This window comes from Chrysochloris asiatica, unplaced genomic scaffold, assembly GCF_000296735.1.
Source record: "Chrysochloris asiatica unplaced genomic scaffold, ChrAsi1.0 scaffold00379, whole genome shotgun sequence".
Lineage (NCBI taxonomy): Eukaryota > Metazoa > Chordata > Mammalia > Afrosoricida > Chrysochloridae > Chrysochloris > Chrysochloris asiatica.
In genome coordinates this window covers 1,814,331-1,839,388 of record NW_006408897.1, presented here as the reverse complement: position 1 = coordinate 1,839,388, position 25,058 = coordinate 1,814,331, and the positions used below count along the sequence as shown (strand labels likewise).

General features: G+C 41.9%; 1 protein-coding gene across 1 annotated transcript in view; it reads left to right on the top strand.

Annotated features, from left to right (window-relative positions):
- Nucleotides 1-22,996, top strand: part of STX6 (syntaxin 6) — a 111,539-nt gene extending 88,543 nt beyond the window's left edge. Inside the window, exons 4-8 of the mRNA XM_006876430.1 lie at nt 1,504-1,566; nt 6,192-6,317; nt 7,859-7,965; nt 15,357-15,451; nt 22,920-22,996. Of these exons, the coding sequence (XP_006876492.1) occupies nt 1,504-1,566; nt 6,192-6,317; nt 7,859-7,965; nt 15,357-15,451; nt 22,920-22,996 (468 nt within the window). The remainder of the gene's footprint in view (nt 1-1,503; nt 1,567-6,191; nt 6,318-7,858; nt 7,966-15,356; nt 15,452-22,919) is intronic.
- The last annotated feature ends 2,062 nt before the right edge of the window (nt 22,997-25,058 follow it).

The window sequence follows — 25,058 nt, the reverse complement described above, 5'->3', positions numbered from 1 at the left end:
GAGGAAGGCAGAATCTCCAGAGAGTAGTATCCAGTCTGCCTAGGCGGAGCTGAAGAAATGAAGTACAGATGGGTCTCTTGTGATACAATAGTGAATAATTGTTATCAGGACTGATTGTGAAGGTTGGAAATATAAAGGTAGACATTTTATAGCAAGGAAGGGAGGGAATACCTTTTCAATCTAGGAGCGGAGGTCCTAGGACCATCAACAGAGAAGAGCCGAGAGTGGAATCCTACCCAGAGAAGCAGTGATGTCTGAAATGGAGGCTGGAGGCAGAGACAATGACGTGGAGCGATGGAGCAGCTGGGGACTTTAGATCCAGAGAGAGGGAGAGGGGCTGTGTGCTAAAGACTGGGGGTAGGGTGGGGGGTGGGTGCGGGGATAGTGTAGGGGGCAGGCTTGCAGGGTATACCCTTTGGTCGGTTGATGATGCATGGAGGGGATTGTAACCATGGCAATGATATGATGTATGATGGAATGAATGTAGAACTAATGTTCTCCCATGTAAACTATCATATAATTCACAATAAAACACGTAAAAAAAAAAAGAATATTGGGTTGTGTTTAAATTTGATATGCCAACAGAAAGAAAAATGGCTCTTGTTTAGTAAAGCATTTTGCTTAATTAAGATTAAGTAATGGGTCCATTTGTTACTTTCCATACAAGATTATTTTTTAGACCACTCTGAAAATTTCTTCTAATATTAGAAATTATCTATTGGCCACAGTCATTGAGTTGTGACTCACAGTAACCCTGTAGGACAGAGGAGAACTCCCTAGGATTTTGAAATTGTACATCTTTATGGAAGCAGACTACCTCATTTTTCAGGTGGGTTCAAACCACCAACCTTTTGGTTAGCAGCCGAGCACTTAATCCATTAGCTCCACCTGGGTTCCTGTTAGAAATTTTCTATACTTCACGGGAATCCAACTCAGAAATAGTGATATACCACTATTCCAAAGCAACTCTGGTGTTTATTGGTGAATATATTTTATTTGAAGTGCATAGTGTTTCACACATATTTTATAGGAAGATTATTAACACTTGAGCAGATCCCCTAGGGTTGCCATTTACTGGTCATGTGATCTTGAGATTATGTTTACCTGTGAATCCTGTAAATCTTTGTAGGAGCAGAAAGCCTCATCTGTCTCCCACAGAGAGGCTGATAGTTTAAACTGTGGCCTTGAAGTTAGCAGTCCAGTACTTATCCTACAGCCCTACCAGGGATTGGTTGGGCTGTGCCAGGTGCCCAGTAAATATCAGGTCCCTTCCTCTTTCCTCCTGTTTAAATTTAGTGTAAAGTTTACCTCACTTTAAGGGAAAATCTTTCTCTTTATTTCCTTTACATTTGAGACTAAAAAAACCAAAAATGTTGTCTTTTTGTTTTGTTTTAAAGGTAATAAATTATGCATATTTTACAAGTGTGTGAGTTGATACTCATGACTGTATTTAATCTAAGAATGTTTTTCTTTTGTTTTGTGTTCTTCTGCTTGCCTCATTAGGACATGAAGGATCAGATGTCAACTTCATCTGTGCAGGCACTAGCTGAAAGAAAAAATAGACAGGTAAGAAAACAACGGGGTTTGTACAGTGTCGATTAAAGTTTAGAGATTTGGAATTAAACAGTGTTGACCATCCGTGTATCGTGTTATTCAACAGAAGACTTGTGTTTGCTGACCCTGCCTCGAAGCTGGGATTGGACTTCGAGAAAGTCCTGTCAGCCTGCCCCGTCACCGTCTCCCTCCCTCTCCTTCCTCACACCTGTGATCTTGTCCCCTGCATCCTCTGGAATCACACCCTCTACTTACCCTTCTCAACACTTACCATGGCACTTTGCTCCTGGATTGATTCTGCACCTGTTGGTAATGGTCTGAGTCAGGCTGTCTGTAATTGATGTGTCTTTCTCTGTACTAGACCCCAAGCTTCTTCAGGGTGAGGAGGGATTGTGCTGTGGGCTCTTTGTTTTTTTTTAAATCTGTAGCCAGTCACTCGATGTTTAATAATTAAAATTTAATGTGAAGACTTTTGAGGGACTTTAAACATGCCTGTAAAACCAAATCTCTTTGTCTTAAGTACTTTTTTAAAAAATTAGACGCTTTGATGTGTTGATAAACACCTTTTTTAACCGTTAAAATGTAGTCATTTGAAAAACTGTAATAGTCACCTAGAATTTAGCTTGATTGTAGATTTTATTGGTTAGGTTTAGAATGTTTTGTGGGCTAAACTGTTAGATGATTTTGTGACAGACTGTATTCTATAAATTCTGTAGCTATCGATTTTGCTAAAGAGTATGAATCCTCACAAAGACTTCATGTTAAATGATATTACTTGCTTTAAATGACTTACGTTAACCTCGTGCTCGGCAGATTCTAGAACGGTACTACCCATATATTTAGTATCCTTTTAACTAGTGAAATCAGCTTAACTAACTAGTTATCAGTCATTTATAATATAAAGCCTTATTTTATACCTGGGTATTTGGTGACACACTCAGATTTGAAACCAAGTATCCTAAAAGCTTGAAGATGAGGAGATTTAATTTTCCTTTTTCCCTTCCTTGCATATCATTTTTCCAATCATGGTTCTTTTTTCTTCCTATCTGCCTTCCTTTTTCTTTATTTGAACAGTATGACTACGAAACATCATTAGTTAGCCCATCCCATTAGACTCTCTGGCTCTTTTTTTTTTGATATATCATAAGCCTTTATAATTTTTCCTCTAAATTCTTAGAAACTTACATAATGTCCATGTTCTAGTTATGACACCATTTATAGACATTTAAAATGCATCTTCATTTATAAATATTTTATATTTGGTCCATAGAACAGATAATTTTACTAAACAATACTGTAAGTTTTAAAACAGGCTCTTTATATAGTTTGAATATGTGTGTATTACATTTTTTTTTTTAATATAGAGATAAATTTACTTGGTGTTCTGAGAATAAATCCTTACTGGAAAAATTTTTTAAAAAACATATATGATTTAAAGCATATATGATTATACAATATCTTTTCCCTCTCCCCAGGGCAAATACTTAAAAAAAAAAGTAAAAAAAGTTACACATATTCACAGTTCTCACAGTAGTGGTACAACACTTAATATTGTGCTACAGAAGGTAAATTTGGATCAAAATCAGTTAGGGAATTTCTTCTTGCCAAACATCTTACTTAGAATTGCTTACAAACATGAAGTGTGTTGTATTTGTCTTAGAACAACTTGATCTCAATTTCACATTTAAGAACAAAAAGAAAGTTAGAAGTCTTCTTGCCCTTATTCTAAATGAATTCACTCACTGGACGGGAGGCGGGCGAGGTTCTTGGGACGCATTCTACGTCCTATGAATTCACAAGACACCCACATTTTGATTATGGATTCACCATTTGGCTCTTAGGGTGCCTTAACAATGAGACTATTTTACAGATGACCTCAGGAAAAGGTTTAGGTTTCCTGTACAATATCAAGGGAGACCCTGTGTGTCACGTGTGAGAATAAATGTGTGTGCATTTATATATGTGTGCATATACTGATTTTTTCTTCTCTACAATAATGTATTTAATATTCTTAATGTTGTAAGAACTGGTATCTGGTCACTTTTGGATGAGAGTGACAAGAAATTAAAAACTCTCAGTCACAGTTATTTACCATAGTTATTAAGGATTATTAGTCATAAAAGACAGTCTGTGAGCTAGCTAGCTATGGAGCTAAGGGGCACAACATACGTTTGCTACGTGGGAACCCATCCTCCTGAATTTCTTACATGAGAAATGCTGAGTTCCTGGAGCTTGCAAGAAACCACCTTCACTTGATTTGCCACCACCACCACCACCAGAGAGCTCAGTTTTGGAAGGGAACCAATACTGCTTTTCAATGAAGCAGCTTTAATCTCGGAAACACACTGGGAGGGGTCTATGAATTAACACTAGCTCCTCAGTTAGTGGGCTGGGCTGATTTTAGAGCCAGTGAGGATAGACTCTCTGGCTCTTGAAAGAAGCTAGGGAATTAGCCCCAAAGCGCCTGGTTTTGGACTTGCCATTGCATTTCCACTTTAGTGGAGAGGAAGTTGAGGGAAGCAGTTGTGACAGTGAGGCAGGTAACACATATCCTCCTCTATTACCCTTAAGTGGAATTCTTTTTATTCTTTAGATAGTACAGTTGACCTAATGTAAATAAAATGGGTATTTATACATTACCTTTTCAAGTATGACTTAGAATTTTATTTTGGGCCATGAGTGACATGTCATGGAGTCCAATTTCCAAGGAATAGCAATGCCAGGGTTCTCCAGACACTCAGGTGGACACCAGGTAGGGTGCAGCTCCCCACGTGGCAGGGCCTCCCACTCTGCCACCTCCACACAGGCACCCTGGGTCCTCTCTCCATCTGCTTTCCCATTAAACCATGCTGCTGGGGTCAGACTTGATAAAGCCTAAGCTAATTCATAGTATGACTGATGGCTCTTGATGCTGTGCTGTACATCCACCTAAGTGTCAGCCGTGGATCACCTAGAAAAATAACCTTGGTTGTGGAGCACACAGGGCCCTCGTGGAGCCCCAGTTTTCTGACCACAGCCCAATAGTGCATCACTGCCTTAGTTATCCTGTGCTGCTATGACAGAAATTCCACACTGTTTAGGAGGATAGAAGTCCACATTCTCAGAGTGCAGCTCTTGGAAAGGCTCTAGAAGATGTTCCTTGTCTTTCATGAGCTTTTGCACCTTGGCAGTCTTCATGTAATTGGCATCTCTTAACTCATCTCTTTTCCTTGTTTAATCCCTTTTTTATCACAAAAGCTACCTTTCTCTAATCCTGTCTCACTAACATAACAAAGATACCCCATTCTCAAAAGCATAGAGGTTAGGCTTTACAACATATATTCTAGGGGCATGATTCAGACCTTTTCTGATCCTGAACAACTTCTCTCTGGGCCACAGGATTCTACATAGAGTGGGATCAAAATGACCAGGATTGTTTAAAGCCCAACAGCCTTAAAACCAGCTATGAGCAGTTGTTGTTAAGTGCTGTTGAGTTGGTTCTGACTAATAATTATCCTATATAGGGCTTCCAAGAAGCAGCTGGTGAGTTTGAACCGCTAACCTTGTGGTTAAAATTGACTATGCAAATCAAGTGCTTATCCTACAATGCCACACCAGGATTTATTTGAAGAAGGTCCAGGAACCTGAGTGCTTCCAGTAGTTCAGCCAAGAAGCTGTGTGGTGACTGTCTTTGGTGGAAAGCAGACCCAAAGCTTTTTGTGGGTGCCTCAGCTCTGAGCACATCAGGGGCACCCACAACAGAGCTATGAGCAGAGGTACTCAGAAGGCAGCACTTTATATTGTGGGTTTCCTGGATCTTAGCCCTGACCTTTGGCCATATTATATTTGAAGAGGTCGGTGTCAGTGTTGAGGCAGCAGAGTGGGGTTGGGGGATTGTTAGTAAGTAGTCAGTTGGGTTTTTGACGTCCCACGATATAAAATATTAGTGAAAGATTTTGGAGCCATGGAAACGAAATTAAATCCCAAAACTATTGCACTGAGATAATATATTAAAACTAAAACTTTGCCCTGAAGTCTTCTTTAAGCCAAACAGTTGTTGTTGTTATATGCCATGGAGTTGATTCCGACTCATAGTGACCCTGCATAGGGTTTCTGAGGCTGTAACTCTTTATGGGAGCAGAAAGCCTCATCTTTCTCCCGCGGAACGGCTGGTAGTTTCTAAATGTTGACTGTAAGATTAGCATCCCAGATTTGTAACCACTACGCTACCAGAGCTCCTTAAACCAAACTTAATTAGTAAAGAATGCCTGCCTTGCCTTGTTCTCTTTTAAAGATCTATCTATATAGGATCAAAGGAACGCTGATAGTGTAGTGCTTATGAGTTGGGCTGTAAACCTCAAGGTCAGCAATTCGAGACTACCAGCTGTTCCGTGGGAGAAAGATGAGGCTTTCTGCTTCCATAAAGATTTACAGCCTCAGCAACCCTGAATATGGACGCTATGAATTGGAACCGACTCCACGGCACATCACAACAACAACAACAGGACCCTTTCTGGGTCCGTTAAATCCTATCACTGGCACCAATCCACTCTGCTACAAGATAGATGCGAAATCTCTATACCACCCAGTGATGCATCTCTTGTTCAGAGGTAACACCTACTTGTTTCTCCTGACTCCAGTTGTCCCTGCTCACACAGGCACTGCTAGGAGAAAGTGGCGGCCAGAACTGGAATGCTGGAACAATGGATAAATATGGGCGCCTCGATCGAGAGCTGCAGCTAGCCAATTCCCACTTCATTGAGGAGCAGCAGGCACAGCAGCAGGTACGTACTCTCCAAGACAACTGGGGACAAGGAAAGGGGAGGCAGGATGGATCTCTTCCCTTAGTTTCCTGTCAGCTGTGGTGTTTTGCAGCTTACTGACAATCACCTTGGACTAGAGCTCTTCTTTGAGTAGACTGTGTACTATATAGTGACTGCATACATAAAGGATTTATAAAGCCTTAGAGTACCAACCACTATTTCAGGAGAATTGGCTTGATTATGAAAAGCAGATCAGACGTCCAAAAATGACACCCAAGTCTACTGACTTACAAAGAAAATCTCTTCCCCAGCCTGCACTTGTATGCTCAGGTTTTGTGGGGTTTTTTGGGTTTTTTTTTAATCTATAAAGGTACACTCAGGAAAAATTGTTTTCATTGAAATTACTTGTTATCATTTTATAAAAACAGTTGATTTGGGGGAAGGTGTAGGATAGAAGGAAAGTGAGGTTGAGTGTGTCTGTTACTGCTGTTGTTATTAATAAAAAGAAACTACTAAAATGTATCTGGGGACTTGAGGATATGGCCTTTTTTATACTATCGGTTCTTAAGTATTATTTCTTATGTACAGACATACCTCAGCGATATTACGAGTTTAGGTCCAGACCACCACAATAAAGCTACTGTTGCAATCAAGTAAATCCCATGCACTCTGCGGTAGATTACTAAGTGTGCAATAGCACTGTGAAAAAGTTTAAAATATTTAGAAAATTACCAAAATGTGACACAGAGACACAAAGTGAGGCCGTTCTGTTGGAAAAATTGCACCTATAGACTTGTTTGATGATGGGTTGCCACAAACCTTCAATTTGTAAAAAACGCAGTATCTGTGAAATGCAAGAAAATGATTTGTTCTTTTCCTTTCGTGTGTTTGCTTAGCCAGTTGTCTACTTTTTAAAGTCAAACTTTAAATAAAAAAAAATTTTTTTTTGAGGCCATGCTGGAGCTTCTCCAGTGCTCAGGTCACCAAATGTAAAAAAGATTTATGTTGTAATCAGCAAAGTACACTTGTGTCAAAAAATGTGAAGAGCATGCAACATAATTAAAAATCAGTATTTCTTGGTCGATCAGCAGTTGTCCTTGATATGACTTACTGCCCCGCCAAGACCTCCTCTAGTTTGTCTTGGAGGAAGGAGCTCTGCATGGTTTTCTGGCATCCCAAGACTTCTAAGCCAGGCAGCCTTGGTCCTGGCAACGGCATCTATTCCAAACATCCCATGTCTCATTGGTCATCTGCACATGTGCTTTTGGACATTGTGTGCTTTCTAATTGGACTTTGGCCAACCAGAATCAGTCTCTCTTGGTGGTTTCAAGCCCCGCTGACTATTCACAAGTTGGATCAGCAGGAGCTATCAGGAGCCTGACAACCCAGCCTTTTGAGCAGTGTGTTCTTGGAGGCGACGGTCTGGTCCTTTGATTTCTGGGCTTTGCTTCTGAATGTGAATTGTCCCAAGTTGGCAAAGAAGCTAGCAGCTGCTAGAGTGCTGGGCTTGGAACCAGGTAAGATGGATTTTAATTGCTTATTTCCCATTTCTTTGGCACCAGTTGATTGTGGAACAGCAGGATGAGCAGTTGGAGCTGGTCTCTGGCAGCATCGGGGTGCTGAAGAACATGTCCCAGCGCATTGGAGGGGAGCTGGAGGAACAGGCAGTGTGAGTATTGAGAGGCTCCTTTCACTGGAGTGAAATTGAGGGGAAAAGCCATTCTATGAGACCTGGAAAAAGCCCAACAATTACATGGTTAGTAAAACCAAAAGCTATTGTACGTACAAACCAAAACAGCACACCAAGCCCATTGCCGATGAGTTGATTCTGACTCATACAGCGACCCTGTAGAACAGAGTAGAATTGCAGCATAGGGTTTCCGAGGCTGAAATCTTTACAGAAGCAGGCTGCCATATCTTTCTCTGTGGAATGGCTGGTGGGTTTGAATGGCACCTTTATTTTGTATTACAGACTAGCTTTTCCGAAAGAAGCAAAGCTATCAGATAACATTTATAAGATTTAGGCAAAGTTATTGTTTTACTGTGCCTCCAAAACAGATGCAACTGTTCCCCAGGGTACATACTTAACAGTACACTTATGAATGGGATTGTGACACAAACAAGACTCTGTAATGTCTGGAGATGTTTGTCCTGAAGAGACTCGGATATTGCTAAAATGTGGCACCAACGCATTCTTCCCACAGCCTTCTCTGCTCATCTGGTTTCGTAATTCATTGCATTGGCCACACAGAACTCAGACACCATAGTCACAGTTGGGGAGTTTATTAGAGAAGTTAGCAGGTTACAATTCAGGGTCATAACTGTTCAGGGTACAGTTCTTCCAGTGAGGGTAGCCTCTCCTTAGCCCTGCCTATAGGCAGGCCTCTCCTTCACTGGCTTTAAGAACCATATGGGAACCATGTCTGACTTCCCCTGGCTTCAAAAGGGGGAAAGAGAATCATACTTAAAATCAGCCCAAGGCCAATTCCTATGAAGCTGAAGTTATATGTGCTTCCACCATACAACCTTTTTTACCCTATTCTTACATCAGCCATTCTTCCCAAAGCACATGCTGCTTCACATCTGGGTTCCATAATACATTGCAATGGCCACATAGAACTTAAAATGGTTCACACAATTATGGGGTATATTAGGGTAGGGAAGTGAACAAGGTACAGTTGAGGATCAAAACCAACTCAGGACACAGCAGTTCTCCTGTCTGGAACTCCACTTGTCTGTCATACTGTAGGCACGCCTCACTCTTGTTTTTGGCTTCTTAGCCATGTGGCCCCTTGGTCTCTGCCTTGCTCATGCATGTGTTACAGAGTTCTTTATCCAGTCTGTGAATGCCCACAGGGCACATTCTATGAGCCAGCCTTCTGCTCTCGGCTTTACTCAGTCCATAGGCCTAGAGCTGGAAGCTGTTCTGTCTCTCCATACTACCATCTCTCTACTGTTGTCTCATGCAGTTGCCTCTGTTTTTTAAAAAACTATTATTGTGAATTGAGTGACAGTTTACATCGCAGAATGTGTTTTTTATAAAGCTTTTATTGTGACTTCAGTGATAGTGTACATAGGAGAACATCAGTTTTGAACTCATCCTATTGTATTTTGTTTCATTGCAATGATTACAATTTCCTCCCTGCATCATCATTTAAACAATATTCCCTCTTTTCTTTTGTTTTCCTTGATGTATGACACAAAAACACTCAGGAATATAGAATCATTTAAACAACCCAAGGGCACATTCTGCAAGCCAGCCTCCTGGCCACCAGCACACAGCCTTTCTCTTTCCCTGAGTCTAGAGTCCTCAGCTGTTCAATCTCTCCATGCCATCACCTCTGCCTCCATCTCTAGTGTTGCTGCTGCTCTGGTTAGGATCTCATGTACTACTAATGCTCTTCTCTCTTGATGGTCCTAGTGTCCACTGTTTCTGGAATGTAAGATTAGCTACTCCCCCTTTCTGTTACACATCTTCTACCTTTACAGCTGTGACCATCACAATTAGTCATGATAACAATTACTTTTGAATCAAAAGAATCTTATCCCCATCTCCTTTCACCAGACCCATCTAGATAAGATGAAAACTATTCAGTGGGAATTCTACCTTCCTCTCTTTGCTCTAACACTAAATTCCCTCTTGAAAACTTATAAGCCAGCCACTTTGTGCCTTTATAGCCCCACCCCCACTCCCATTTTAGGTAGTCAGTGTCTACATGGCCCATCCCTATCAACCCTGTGTACTGAGGGGATAGGTTTTATCCTTGATGAGAAGACTCCTTCCCTCTCGGTTGGTATTTTGAGCTACTACATCCAGTTCATCTGTTTGAGCTACTAAGTAAAGGTCAAGTTCATCAAATTATAGCAATTTACACTTGCTTCCTGATTTCTTTATCGTCCTGTAGCCGAGTTATGGTCATCCAGCCATCCAAGCTAGGTCAGATGGGTACTATCAAGTTTGGGCATTCTTGTGTACCTCCCCCAACTTCATACCAGCTGGACCGTTTACTCTCAGCTCTAGTCAATGTCCTTGGGCCCAGGAGTTCCCAAGTCTCCCCAAACTTTCAGACCAGCCAGACCCTTCCTCTTCTCTCTCTTATCTATCTCAAGGTCGACAGGAGTCTATGGAACATGGTCAAACTCAGCCCATGTCTTCATTACTGCCTTTCCCCCACTTCCACTCACAAGTAGACCAATGCTGTCACCAGGAAGCTTACAAACCTGCTCATGTGTTCCCTTTGAGTTTCAGTCTTAGAGGGGGGTTTGTCCTAAAGGACCTTGATGGCTCATGCTCTGTTGCCTCTTGATGTCTCATGCTCTTCCTTCGTGATGGTCATGGGATCTTCCATCTCTGCTTCTGAGATGACTCCTTTTAAGTCTAGCTGGAGGGCAAAACTAACCAGTTCTAGCCTTTGAATCCTGTATACCTTATTTGCATGGTACCACCCAATCACTTGGTGGGAATTAGAAAGACTTTGGATAGAAAAGCCATATCCAATAAATTCAAGGCACCACACTAGCCAGAGTTTCAAAGCTCTCTTAAGGCTACTGTTAAATGCCCACAGAGCATACCACTCCACCATAAGCCTCAGCCTAAGACACACAGTTTTGTACCCACGGGTCGGCAGACCCACTGTCCAGAGTCACTCAGCTTTACTTGCTCTGTGGCTGAGAAGCTCACCTCTTTGTCTTCTGCTCTAGTTTTAGGTTCTGCTGCTGCTGCTCCTATGCCTTCCTTCAGTGTCATAGCTTTCTATCTCAGGGTTGAGGAGGTTCAATGCACAGGGATCTCTCCATCCAGAACTCCATTTCTGACTTTCCTTTGATGGTAATGAGATTCTGCTCCCACCCCTGCTGGTGGGTTTGAACTGCCAACCAAACTGACCTTGCCGTCCAGCACATTTCTTGCAGCATTACACCAATAGGCAGTTCAAACCCACCAGCCACTCCTTAGAAACTCTACACATGATCACTGTGAGTCAGAACTGATTCAGTGGCACTTAACAACATGGCTAGAAGAGACATTAAATAATTCACTGCACTGTAGTCATGAATTAATTTCATCATCCCATGACTTTCCTGCTGAATTGAACCAAACTTTTTATCCTAAGTCTTAACATTTAAGTTTATGAATACTGAAAAACCCAAACCCACTGCCATCGAGTGAATTCCAACTCACGGTAACCCTGTATGGGATTTCCAGACTAAATTTTTATGGGAGCAAACAGCCCCATCTTTCTCCCAGTGAGCAGCTGATGAATTTGAACTGCCAACCCTGTGGCTAGCAGCCCAACAACTAACCCACTTATTAGTTTAAGTCTAATTAATTAATAAAAATCCTTTCTCAAAAAAATAACTTGTCACACAAGAAAACCAAACTAACCTAGGTTTATTTGATCTTCCTTAGAATAATCATTTTGCTCTCATGACCCCAACAGCAACATCCTTAAATGTTCTCGCATATTTCTTCAAAAAAAAGGTCAATCAAGATAAATCAGAAGTTCCCCTACTATAATAATTTTGTGTTCTGTGTTACACATTCATTCATTCATATAAATAGTTAAATAGGCATCTGTTCTGCACCAAGCCTCCCATATGCCCTTGGGCGGGGGGTGTGGTTGGTTAATAGGAACAAACACAAGGGATACTACCTTTGCCATTCAGAGAAGTTTTGAGCAAAATGGTTTTCAAATAAATGAATACAAGCCATTAAGTGATAACAGAGAAGGGGAAGACTTCTGTATTGGGGAAGTCCAAGATGCTCAAGAGCTCAAACTTAGCCCAGGATCCCTGAGAAAGAAAAGCTTACTTAAGGCAGAAGTGAGGAGGAGAAGATAGCCAGGCAGGGGAATGCTGGGGAAGGGGCAGCCAGGTGGGAGGAGGTGATGAAGAGAAAATGAAGTAGGAAGGAGAAGCGTGTGTGAGATACAGAGTGAGAAATGGCATGGAACAGAAGAGGTTAATGTTCCTGGAGCATGCGGACTGAGCGAAAGTTGCACACTTTCGCTATAGGGAAGCAGAGAACATTTCAGGAAGGGCTTTGAACACCATTAAGGAGTTTGAACTTTTTATTCACATGGGGATGGGACATCAGTAGAGGCTGTGTTAGGTATAATGACATGTTCAGATTTGCATTTTTGAAAGACCTGCTTATCATTTAGATAATTTACTGAAATTGAGCAAGACTGGAAACAGGAAGACCAGACAGGAGGTTACTGCAGGAATTGAGGCATCTATAGTTCATTTCTATCTGAAGTGGGTTCTTCACCTAAAACCCCAGTTTGGGGACAGGAAGGGACCAATTGAGCTATTTTGTGGGTAGGACAGCCTGGTGATTAGTAGATAACAGAGCCTAAAATTGGTGGACTGAACATACCCCTTTATCTCCGTCCCCTCTCTAAACAAAGCCCACTAGTGATGTGGTGGATTACACATTGGACTACTAACCACAAGTCAGCAGTCTGAATCCACTAGCTGCTCTGTGGGACAAAGGTGAGGCTTTCTGTGCCCTTTAAGATTCACAGCCTGGGAAACCCTATACAGGGCTGCTGTGAGTTGAAACTGATACAGCAACAACTTATCAGTCAAGAATATTTTTTTAAAGGCATAAAACCTGTGGGGACATAGAGATGGAATAAGAAGTAGCAGACATACCATTTTAGAACCAGGAAAACACCAGAATAAGCATACTGGGACCAGTTGTCTTAGTGGGAAGAAAACGTGGTTTCTCTGTGAGTATAGATTAGGGAGGAGTAAAGCCATCAGGGGTTTAGTCCCAGGTTCTTTCAATTTTATAACAAAGTTATAAACATTGTTATAACTTTATGTGCTTTAAAGGAGAATATTTGATTAAAGCACATTTCTTTGTTGTTGTTGTTTTAAGTTAAAAATAAAGAGGTTTACTGATACTCTTTCATTCTTTTTTTTTTTAAAGGTTTTCATTGTGGATTGAGTAAAAGTTTACAGGGCAGATCATCAGTTTTACATTCAGCAAATCTTACACTTGTTTCATTACAACGATTATAATCCCCTCCATGTACCATCACTGTTTCTCTCTATTCACTTTAGCTTTTCTTTTTAAACACTCAGGCGTATACAATAATTTACACCACCAAAGGGCACATTCTGCAAGTCTGCCACCTGGCCACCATCTCTTAGTCCCTCACTTCCCACAAATCTAGAGTCCTTACCTGCTCCCTCTTTCCATGTCCCCATCTCTGCCTCCATCTCTGGTGTCGCTGCTTCTCTGTATAGGGTACCACATTCTGCTTGTGCTCTTCTCCCTTGATGGTCCTAGGGTCCTCTGTTTCTGAACAGTAAGATTAACTATGCCCCTGTTTTTGTTACAAAACTTCTACCTTTACAATTGTGACATTAGCAGTTAGTCATGATAACAATTATTCATTATTGAATCATAAGAATCTTATCCCCCCCATCTCTTTTAACCAGACCCTCTAGATAAGATAAAAACTATTCAGTGGAGACTCTTTCTTCCCCCACACACTATTAAACTAAGCTCCGCCTTGAAACCTTGTAAGCCAGTCACTTTGTACCTTTATCACCCCCTCATTTTAGGTAGCCAATGTCTTAAGTTGCCCATCCCTATCTACCCTGTGAACAGAGGGGATAGTATTGATACTTGATGTGAAGACTCCTTCCCTCTCTGTTGGTATTTAGAGTTACTACCTCCATGAGTATGGGTCAAGTTTATCAAATTGTAGCAATTTACCCTCGTTTCCTTGATCAAATTTGTTTTGTTCTTTTTATTATTATTATTATTATTATTTTATCTTCCTATAGTCAAATTCTGATTATCAAGCCATCAAGGCTAGGTCAAATGGGTACTATCTACAACTTTGGGTGTTCTTGTGCGACCCCTTTCACTTCATATCAGCTGGATGCTTCACTTTCAGCTCTAGCCCTCTGTGGCTGTGTCATTGTCCATGGGCTCAGGCGTCCCCAGGTCTCACCATCTCCAGGTCCACGGGCTGATACTCTTTCTTTAACAATGTTTACCTATATTTAGTTTTTTTTTCCCTCTCCCTCCCAACCCTCTATGTAAACATCTATGTAACCATCATAGAATGTTTCGTTTAGCAAGAAAATCTTTTCTTAACTATTTACAACAGTGGTCTCATGCAATATTTGGCCTTTTTGTGATTGACTAGTTTCACTTAGTATAATATCCTTCAGGTTCATCCATGTTGTGAGGTGTTTGTCAGATTCTTTATTGTTGTGTCATCCATTGTGTGTATGTACCAAAGTTTGTTTAACCATTCTTCCATTGATGGGCATGTAGACTGGATCCATGTTTATGCTGTTGTGACTAGTGCCGTAGTGAACATGGATGTGCATACATCTAGTTATGTCACAGCTCGTATTTCTTGAGGACATATACCAAGTAGAAGGAGTTACGTGTTTCTTAATTTATGAAAAGTGCTTTATGGATCTCTGTGAGTACCCTGTATGATCTTCTCGAGAACCCCAGGAGGGTTGAGAAGATTGTTCTCTCTTTACAGAGAAGGTAACTGTCCCAAGTAGCAGTAGCTAGTTCAAGGAAGCCAGTAAACAAGTAGCAAAGCCTGGTCATCTGACTTCAGAGAGCCTTCTTTCTGTAGTGCTGCATTGACATGGAACTTAGATTATTGCATAGTCAGTACCATACTTCCTCGTCCACAGTTCTGAAGTCTGGAGAACTGTAATCCAGAGTTTATTTTCAGTTTGCAGCAAGCTCTTGTTCCAGGAAAAAAACTGATAGCAACTATAATTTCTCGTTGTTTTCTCTGCAGAAATATTAATGTGTTTTATTAAGGGGGCTGCGCCAAGCCTTGCTAGTGATTTGGATAATACACAGTGTTTATAGCACTGTTTTTTTAAATCTTCCAAATGCTGAAATTGAAAACATTTTCTCCTAGCCGCAAGAAGTTGAGGCTAGAATCCCAGTGTTGCCTGCGTTATGTTTGCTAAAACAGGTTTAGGCCCTGATTTAATTCCACAGCCAGTGGGTTGATGAGGCTTTTGTGCACGCCTTCTGTCTTATATGTCTGTGTCTCTTTCTAGCATGCTGGATGATTTCTCTCACGAGTTAGAGAGCACTCAGTCTCGGCTGGACAATGTGATGAAGAAACTTGCAAAAGTGTCTCATATGACCAGTGGTATGTATGCATGATATTTAAAGCCTAAGAAACTACCTTAATTTTACAAATTCTGTCTCAAATGTGTCCATTCCTGTAGATGATTTTTTTGCAATGCTTTAGGGTCAGGAGATGGAAGACTAATATGTACAGACTGTATCTTCTACTGGTAGCTTTAGCTGGGAAAGGTCTTGGCAAAGAAGAACACTCACTTTCACAAGATTTTTCCCTGCCACCATGCAGGCTGATGTGGGCTGGCGGGGCTTTTTCCAGTGGAGTAACTTTCTGTGCAATTACAAACTCTTTTTTTATGATTACTTTTCCTGTTTTGTTGCCAAAATAGGGCACTTAAAACAATAATGAAGAAGTCAGGTATTGTTTCTCCTGAACTGACTTCATGTTGCTAAAAGAGAAACTCCTACTATTTCTAAATAAGATGGTCTGCAGATCTAATTTAAACTGTTCTATTAAAATCTAGTGTGAAATATCCCAACAAACTGGTTCCATGATGGCAATGAAGAGGTCACACTTTTCTAGTTACTCTAGAAAGATGTGTTCCCCAAAGTTCACATTTTTGGATTATTAAAACCCTCTCCCTAACTCATACTATATGAGAAGTATTATAATTGAGTCAATGAAAATTCCATCTCTCCTTCTTTCTTTATTTGTTGGGGTGAGTTGGTGGAGGGAAGAATTGAACCACATGAGTACTTTCCCCCACCTGCTGAATTAGTTTTCCTGCATTTTGCCCTTTATTCTCTTGGTCTCCTCCTGTCAGGTACTTATTATAGAGCTCCTAATAGTTCCGGTTTTGGGGGCAAAATTTAAATTCTATGTGCATTTGATTTTTAGCTGTTTAATTCATTGACAAGTTACATAACAATACCCTAGGGCTTAGTTTCTTATCTATAAAAATTGGGTAATGTCTACCGTTTAAGGTCACTTTGATGATTAAATGAAATAATTAACCTAAAAATGTTTAGCAGTATCTACCAAGTGTTACCCACTACCCACTGCTGTGGGGTTGGTTCTGACTCATAGCAATCCTGTATAGGGTTTCTGAGACTGTAAATCTTTATGGGAGCAAAAAACCTTATCTTTTCATGCACAGAGCCGCTGGTGGGTTTGAACTGCCGATCTTGTGGTTTCTGGTAGTAAATGTTTATATATATATATATATATATATACATAATTATATATGTAGTATATAAATGTATGTATAGTAAGGCAGGTAGCAGATGGCCCTAAGGAGCAAAGGGCATGTTATATGCAAAGTAAAGGGAAATTCAAAGCTTGAGTTATTTCCTTCTCCCTTTCCACACACAAGTATCTTTAAGCTTCTAGCAGGCTCTTCGTTGCCTGAAGAGAGGCATATATGACATACATTCATCTTTCACACACTTGAGAGGTTTGCAAAGTCTTCTTTCTGAGTTCCTCTGTTCTTCCCTCTTCAACACTCACCACTCTGCTGTAAACAAAGTTTTAATGGTGCATTATACTCATAACCATTTAAACACCAGGCCTCTCACTTGTGTATGTACTAGCCACAAAGTCAAGTAGCTACTTCAGCACCAGTTTTGTTTGGGAAAGAGTAAATGAACAAAGATGCACTGTGTCTTTGTTTCTCTGCAGACTGGGTATGAATAATTTAGAAAAGTGCTTGCATTGTGATAAGCGGTTCAGTGTATATAAATAGCACTGAGTCTGGCTATGCTTTATTCTGCTTTCTCTCAGAAGAAAAGTGTGGTGAGCAAAACAAGAACTTTGCTTGTATTTGTATAAGGAAGAGAGCCAGAAAACAGAATTTAGCCTGAAAGGCCCTTCACTTTTGACAGTGTAAAAATGGGGGTATCTGACCTTGTCTAATTTCACAAGGGGGAAAGAGAGAATCACCATCAGCATTAGCCCAAGACTGATTCCTTTGAAGCTGAGGACAGACATACCTCTTCTCTCCAACCTTATTACCAGTTCTAACACCAGCTGTCCCTCCCACGGCACTCTACTTCTCTGCTGGGATTGATCATTTGTTGCAGTGTCCATACAGAACTTAGAGACAGTACTTACGGTTATGGGATTTATTAGGGAAGTAACAGGGTACAATTCAGGATCAGGAACAACTCAGGATATAGTTCTTCTGTGAGGACAGCTGCTCAGCTGTGTTCACAGGCAGGCCTCTCTGTCTCCCTCTTTGCTCTTGGTCTTCAGACCTGCTTGGGCAAGTGTTACAAAGCTTGTTAGCTCTACCATTAAATGCCCAGAGGCACCCCACTCTACCAGTAGACCTCTGCCAGAAGGTGCTCACCTCTCACTCTGCGGGTTGGCAAGCCTACCTCCACCAAGTACCTGGAAGCACCTCACTCAACCAGCAAGCTGTATTTCTGCCCAAAGGTGCTCAGCTTCCTGTGGTCCAGGACCCCGACTGCACTGCCTTGTGCTGTTCTCCAAGGTCTGCTGCCGCTGCTTATCTTTTACCACTTCTTGCTGTCTCATGTTGTATTCAGCATTACTGTTATTTTTATGGCTCCTGGGTCTAAGAGGGACCCTGGGTCCAAAGGATGCACTTGGTTCCAGTCTCCTCCTCTTGGTGGTAGTAGTCCCCACTTTCTGCTTCTAGGATGGCTCATTTTAAGCCTGTCAGGGTGGTAGAACTACCAGTCCCCTCATTTGGGTACCATACACCGTAGTCATTCAGAGGGAGTTACAAGACTATGACTAGAAAGGCCGTAGAAAGAGATCCATCACACCACTAACAGCTTTCCTGTGGTTTTCATTGTAATCTTTGTCTGCTATTGAAAGAAACTGCTTACAAATCTCCTGTATGGTAGTGTCTTCTACAGTTTGACAACCAGGCAATTTGTATGTGCCTCTGTTCTCCATAACCTTTTGGAATACACACTGCCACTTAATGAAACGTCATATAGAGAAAACACAAGATCCACTAACGCTTGATGAAGCGGTAACCAAGCGTGTGTGAGCCACAGTTCTCAAGAGGCTCACATCTCCCCTCCCCACAGCCATCTGCTTCATGGAGAAAGATCAGCACAACTGCAATGGTACTTTTTTTTTTTAAGTTTTTTTATTGTGGATTGAGTGAAGGTTTATAAGGCAGATTATCAGTTATATTCAACAAATCATGCTTCGTTTCATTGCAGTGATTACAATCCCCTCCATGTACTGTCATTTAACAACGTTGTTGTTAAGTACTATGGAGTCAGTCCTGACTCATAGTGACACCCTGTACAGGGTTTCCAAGGCTGTAAATCTTTACGGGAGCAGAAAGCCTCATCTTTCTACTGCGGAACGGCTGGTAGTTCTCAACTGCTGATTTTGAGGTTAGCAGCCGGATTTGTAACCACAATATTTGCCTCTATTCCCCCCTCTTTTTGATGTACACATACAAAACAAAAAATATATATTCATTTAAATGTCCAAAGGGCACATTTTTTAAGCCAGACTCCTGCCCACAGAAACATAGCCTTTCTCAGTCCATGGGCCTAGAGCCCTCAACTGCTGTATCTATCTGCCACCATCTCTGCCACCATCTCTTCTGCTTTTCTGGGTAGAATCTCATGCTCCATTCATGCTCTTTTTGATGGTCCTGGGATCCTCTGTTCCTGAAATGAAAGATTAACTACTCTCCACTAACGGCTACACATCTTCTACATTGACAGTTGTGACAATCACAATTAGCCTTAATAACAGTTATTCACAGTTGAATCATAATGAAATCCTATCACCATCCCCTTTCAATAGATCCATGTGGAAAAGAGGAAAACTAATTCAGTGGGGATTCTGCCTTACTCCCCCCCATTCTGAAACTAAGCACATTCATGAAAGCTTGTAAGCTAGCCACTTTGTGCCTTTATAGCCCCCCATGTTTGATAGCCAATGGCTAAGTTTCCCATCCCTGTTAGCCCAGTGTACTGAGGAGACAAGCTTGATCCTTGATATGAAGACTCCTCTTTCAGTTGGAATCTGGAGCAACTACATCCATAAGCAAAGATCAAGTTCATCAAATTGTAGCAATTTGCATTTGCTCCCTGTATCAAACTTCTTTATCTTCATCTGGTTGAGTTCTTGTCAGCTAGACATCCAAGCTAGGTCAAATGGGTACTGTCTTCAAGTTTGGGAGTTCTTGCACCCTTCCCCCCACTTGCGACCAGCTGGCAACTTCACTCTCAGCTCTATCCCCAAGTGGCTAGAAGTGTGTCCATGGGCTTGGGAATTCTCACATCTTCCTAAGCTTCAGACCAAACCAGCCCTCCTCTTCTCTCTCTCATCTCAAAGTCAGCGGATGTCAATGAAACATGACCAAACTCATCCCATGTCTTCATTGTTGCATTTCCCCCACTTCCACTCACAAGTAGTCTAGTGTGGTCACCAGCGAGCATACACTGCTTGTGGGTTCCCTTTGAGTTTCAGTCTTAGAAAGGGTTTTCCCTGATGGGTTGACTTTTCTTGTGATGATAGCTCCAAAGCAAACAGCTTGCTTGATATTCTAATAGCCAAAGAGTCCAAATGCACTTTTTTGAATGACTCAAGAGAGAACGTAACCTCTGTTCATTCTCCTCCCCAGAGAAAGTATTCTTTTGAGCCAATAATGTGACTTTTTCCTCTCACTTTCCAAAATTCTGCTGCTCATCTTTTCTCTTTAGTTCAGGAAAATACATTAGAAGGGAAAGAAGCAAAGAATCATTGAGGTTGCATTTGCTTCTCTCTGACTTTTTTTTTTTTTTTTTTAACTTTTATTGTATCTTGAGTGAAGGTTTACAGACCAGATCATCAGCTTTACGTTCAACAAATCATAAACTTTTTGCATCAGCTCAATGATAACAATCCCTTCCATGGAACAAGAGTCATCCCAATTCCTCCTTTGTGGTTCCCACTTGCATTCCACCCCTCTTCCTATCCCATTTCAACTTTGTCCTTAGGAAAATGTTGCCTTTTTGATCCTGAATGATTGGGCACTCCATGGTGAAGGTGTGTTCCTGTCCAGCACTGAAGGCTGCTCAAGGACCATCGTCTCAGCTTGCTCCAGCCTCTTTCTGACCAGTAAGCCTGGTCTTTAAAAAAAAAAAAAAAATTTAATGAAATAATTTTGAGCTTTGTGTGCATTATTTTTAACATGTTGATATATTATTTTTAACTAAAGTCCGTGGTTTTCATTGGAGTTCACAGCACCCGAAGCACTGGGCATTATCCTGTCTTCACGTTTTTTAGAACGTTTTTCATATTCTTGATTTCATTTTCATGGAAATTGGGACTCAGCTAAAACAGCTTCCCAAACTCATCATCCACCTATAACCATCAAGTCGAATCCAATTTATAGACCTATAGACAGATGAGTCCTGGTGTGGCGCTGTAAGATAAGCACTGGACTGTAAGGTCGGTTGGAAGCACAAGGTTGGTGGTTCAAACTCACCAGCCGCTCCTCAGAAACCCTATAAGACAGGGTCTCTATGAGTCAGAACCAACTCAACAGCACTTAACAACAGCAACAATAGATGGAGTACTTTTAATATTCTTCCCCAAAACCATAACTCAAATGCACCAACTCTCCTATCTACCTTATTTACTCACTGTCCAGCTTTCATGAGCATATGAGGCAATTGAAAACACCATGGCTTGGGTCAGGCTTCTCTCTGACTTTTTGAGGCAGATCCTGAGCTTGAAAACTGGTTAAAACTTTTCACCTGAGGTGGTAGATGCTCTTGCGGCTAGTCCCCACTCCTCAGTTTAACCTTTGTAAGAAATGCAAGGAGACGTGTGCTAGGGAAACAGATCCCTGAGGCTGTCTGGTTCATGCTTCTAGAAGAAACTTCCCACTTCAAAGGAAAATGGTTTTAAAAGAGCATTCCTGGATTGTGCTGGCTTGTGTGAAGCCTGTTTCTCCTGGATGAAAACCTGCGTGTAAAACCTCTTTGTAGAAGAAAAAGTGAGTGGGCGGAGGCAGAAGAGAGAGGGAGGGCGAGGCTGAGGCACAGCTAGCTCAATGTCAGGAGAAGTGGAAGTGTGTGGGGGCGAACCATTGCCTTACCTGTTTCTGTCCTGCAAGAGCACCAGCTCATAACTTTAATGAGAGTGGTTTTTAAATGATTCTAAGTATTTCTAAATGGATGACACTGAATGCTAGATCCTAAGCTTATTTGGCCATTAAAGTGATAGTTAAACGTATTAGAATGCCAACTCTGCCTCCCTTGGCCTTTGGAATTGCTGTACTGTTTGTGTGACACTAGTCAGACGTCACATAGAAGGTACAGACAGGCTTGGGGTCTTTGCCCTGGTCACACAGTTACTAGGCTAGCTTCTCACATGTCTGAGATTGAGCAAGGTGATTACCGTGAGAGGACACTCACTCTACTTACTGTAACTTAGGGTCCATTCTCTTGGCCAGTTCTAAGGCTTTGATCCCTGTGACTGTTAAAATAATTTTAAGTACATGTTTATCCAATGAGCATTGTTTTGTGGATATTGTTAAACTCTGCTTTCCTAGATGCAAACTTTTAAATTATGCGTTTCTCAGTGGTAGTGTGGTCTTAAAATCTGCAGGCTTTCAGAAGAACTGTTAATTGAAGGATTTGTGTGTTTATATGTCAGTTCCTGTAGGATTTATTCCTAGTGTTAGTCTGAAGGGTCATAGAAACTCTCTTCTATCATTCTGACCCTGTGTGGGAAATGCCAGGATAGTCTGTGGAAAGCCTGCCATTCTTTCTACATCTCCCCAAACTGAAGAAGTCTCTGATGATGACCTGCACCTCAGGCCTGGGCACCAGGCTCTATGTGTGACTATGTTTATGTTTAATCTCCCATCAGCCCCAAGACACTGCTGCGGTAGGGCTAGAGGATCAGTCAGGAGTTTGTGTGGAGCTGGGAGGCCACTGGGACCACCTGGGCCCATCCCCCCCACAGGCCACCCTGCTCTCAGCCTTGTGGACAGACTCACCGTGCCTTCCGCACCTCTCCTAAGCTACTGTTAGAGCAAGATGTTCCAAAAAGACAATCCATGTTAAAGTACTCTTACCCCTTTCTTGACTGGGTGTATTGTAAAATTAATCACCCTTGCTTTTCAGCTGTTCGTTTCCTCTCTTCTCCAGCCTCCCATAGTTTTCATTCTGAAAAGAACGCACTGAATTGATGATTTTACTTTGGGTACGGAAGAAAAGCAGACAGACTTTGATCTGGAATACTAGTGTCAACACCTTTTCTAGGGACTCAGTAACCACTAGAGAGCTAAGATCCTCAGATTTTAATTAAAGACTTAAGATGCAAAGCACGTATTTACTAAGAGGCAAATGTTGAGGGACTGGCCAGGCCGTGAACACACATAAAGTGCAGGCCAGGAGCAGAGCTGTGTGACAATAGCAGGCACCTCCCCATCATTCGCATTGTTTTCAGTCCAGTGGAACTACCTTAGGGAATGCAGGCTCCTTGGGTTCACTCTGCCCCTCTCTCCAAGCGTGCTAGCTAACCCTCCTGTCCTACCTTGCAGACCGGCGCCAGTGGTGTGCCATCGCCATCCTCTTTGCCATCCTGCTGGTTGTGCTGGTCCTCTTCTTCGTGCTGTGATGGGGCCCTCAGGTGCGAATTTCTCCTGCACAAGGACCGAGGGAATGAGCACGCACCATGCGGCCGTCTGTTCACACTCCTCTTGTCCGTACACACCAACCACTGCACTGACGGTTCTCTGTGGCTCCACAGTTGACACGGCTCCTCCACCCCAGCTACCAGGAAGGACTCGTGGGAAGAGGGCATGAGGCCTGCACAATGCCGGCGCTGGCTCCATGACAGAACCCCACACCACCTGCCCTGCTCCAGTGACAACTGGTCATGCTTTGCCTCCCTGGACCTTACTCCCTGTGGAGGGATCTGAGTGACTCAGAAAAACCACTGAATAGGTGTGCAATTTGCTATTATTGCCCATTCCATCTGTCTTTGGCAGCTCCTTCCTCTGCTCACTCCCTTCCTGCCACTCAGACTGCACCTCTGTCCTGTTAAAGAGACATCGGTGGTGAATGTGGATTCCGGGTGCCTCATTTCCCACTGTTGTAGCGTCTTAGTCCCTGAGGGCTGAGTATTAATGAGGGCAGAAGGCTCAGAGCAGTTTGCGACAGAAAACAGTGATAGACTTTTCAGGGATAAGTGCTGGGATGAAATCGCTTTTCCCAGACACTTTGCGGGGGTGGGGGTGGGGGCAGTACATGGATAAATAATGGGAAATAATGAAAAGCACTGGTTTGGGGGTGCTAACAACTTGTGGCTTTAATAAATGGGAAGAAAGAGGAGCAAGAGCCTGAGTTTGCACACCTTGGGAAGGGTTGATGATACCACTAGAGGTCAGAGCCAGGGCCTTGCTGATTCCCTGTTACTGCCCTAGGACGTCTTCCCAGAGGTGCAACGTGACCTTTTAGGATGACCCTTTAATACATGGTTGCTGAGCCACTCCACAGCACACTTGAATGAATTAGGATACTGGATTATCCTCACTGACCACCATTTTATTCCTGTGACTTCCTACACTGGGTGGGAGCATTTACTTAGAAACTATCATGACAAAAGGCTGGTTCTGGACTGGACTTTTCTTTTCCTGTGAGTAATGGTGAGGATGGGTGGGCAAGCTTGGTTCTCTTTTTCCCTTAAGATGACAACTCATTGTTATCACCCATTCAAATAGCTGAGCCAAACCAAATATAACTGGCGAAAGCTTGGATGGAGTTTAAGTAGCTAAAACTACTGAGACACTAACCTTCAAGCTTCGGAGTGGTTTTTTTTTTTTTAATGCCTCAAACATGCTGTGGATACAGGATATCTTTATACCTCTCCTCATGAAGAGGCCAGCAGCTGCTGAACCCCAGTTGAAGCCAGAACTTGAGTGGAAACTGCAAGTATCTTTCTCACCACCCTCTCTTGCCCTTCAAAAGAATAGAACCATCCACAGAGAGCTGAAATAATTTCCTTTCCTCATCTTTTTGGGTGCATTCCTCAGCATGCTTTGTTTTCTTTCTTTCTTTTTCTTGGTCTGCTTGTATTTTGTGTATGTTTGTTTCATTTTTTTATTTTTTATTTTTTGTGATTTGCAATGATGTGCTTGCTCCGCTAACTTCTGAATCGCACTTTTTAATAAATATTTGTAACAATTTTTTAAGAAGGCTCTTTTCTCCTATTTAGGATCATGCTAGGTAAGGCAATCTTGTTGATGAAAGTTAAAAGCAAATCTATAAAGCTACAGGAGTGATTAACATTCATGTTTATATGCAATTCCACTTGGTAACTAAGAAATTACCTTTTTAAAAAAGTGATGATTACAAATGGCTTCAGAGATATGTTGTTGTTGTTAAGTGCCGTCAAGTCGATTCCGACCCATAGTGACCCTGTATAGGGTTTCCAAAGAGCAGCTGGTAAGCTTGAACCACCAACCTTGCAGTTCAAACGACTTTGCAGTTTGGCACATTAGCCCACAGCGCCACACCAGGACTCAGAGATAGAGGGTACTAGATTATGTATGTTTTATAAAAGTTTTTAAGACTTACTCAGATTGTCTTCCATAATCTTAGATTTGCATTAAAATGAAGAAAGCTTTAAAAATACATGTGGATCTCATTTCAGTACTGTTATCTGCACATCTACACTG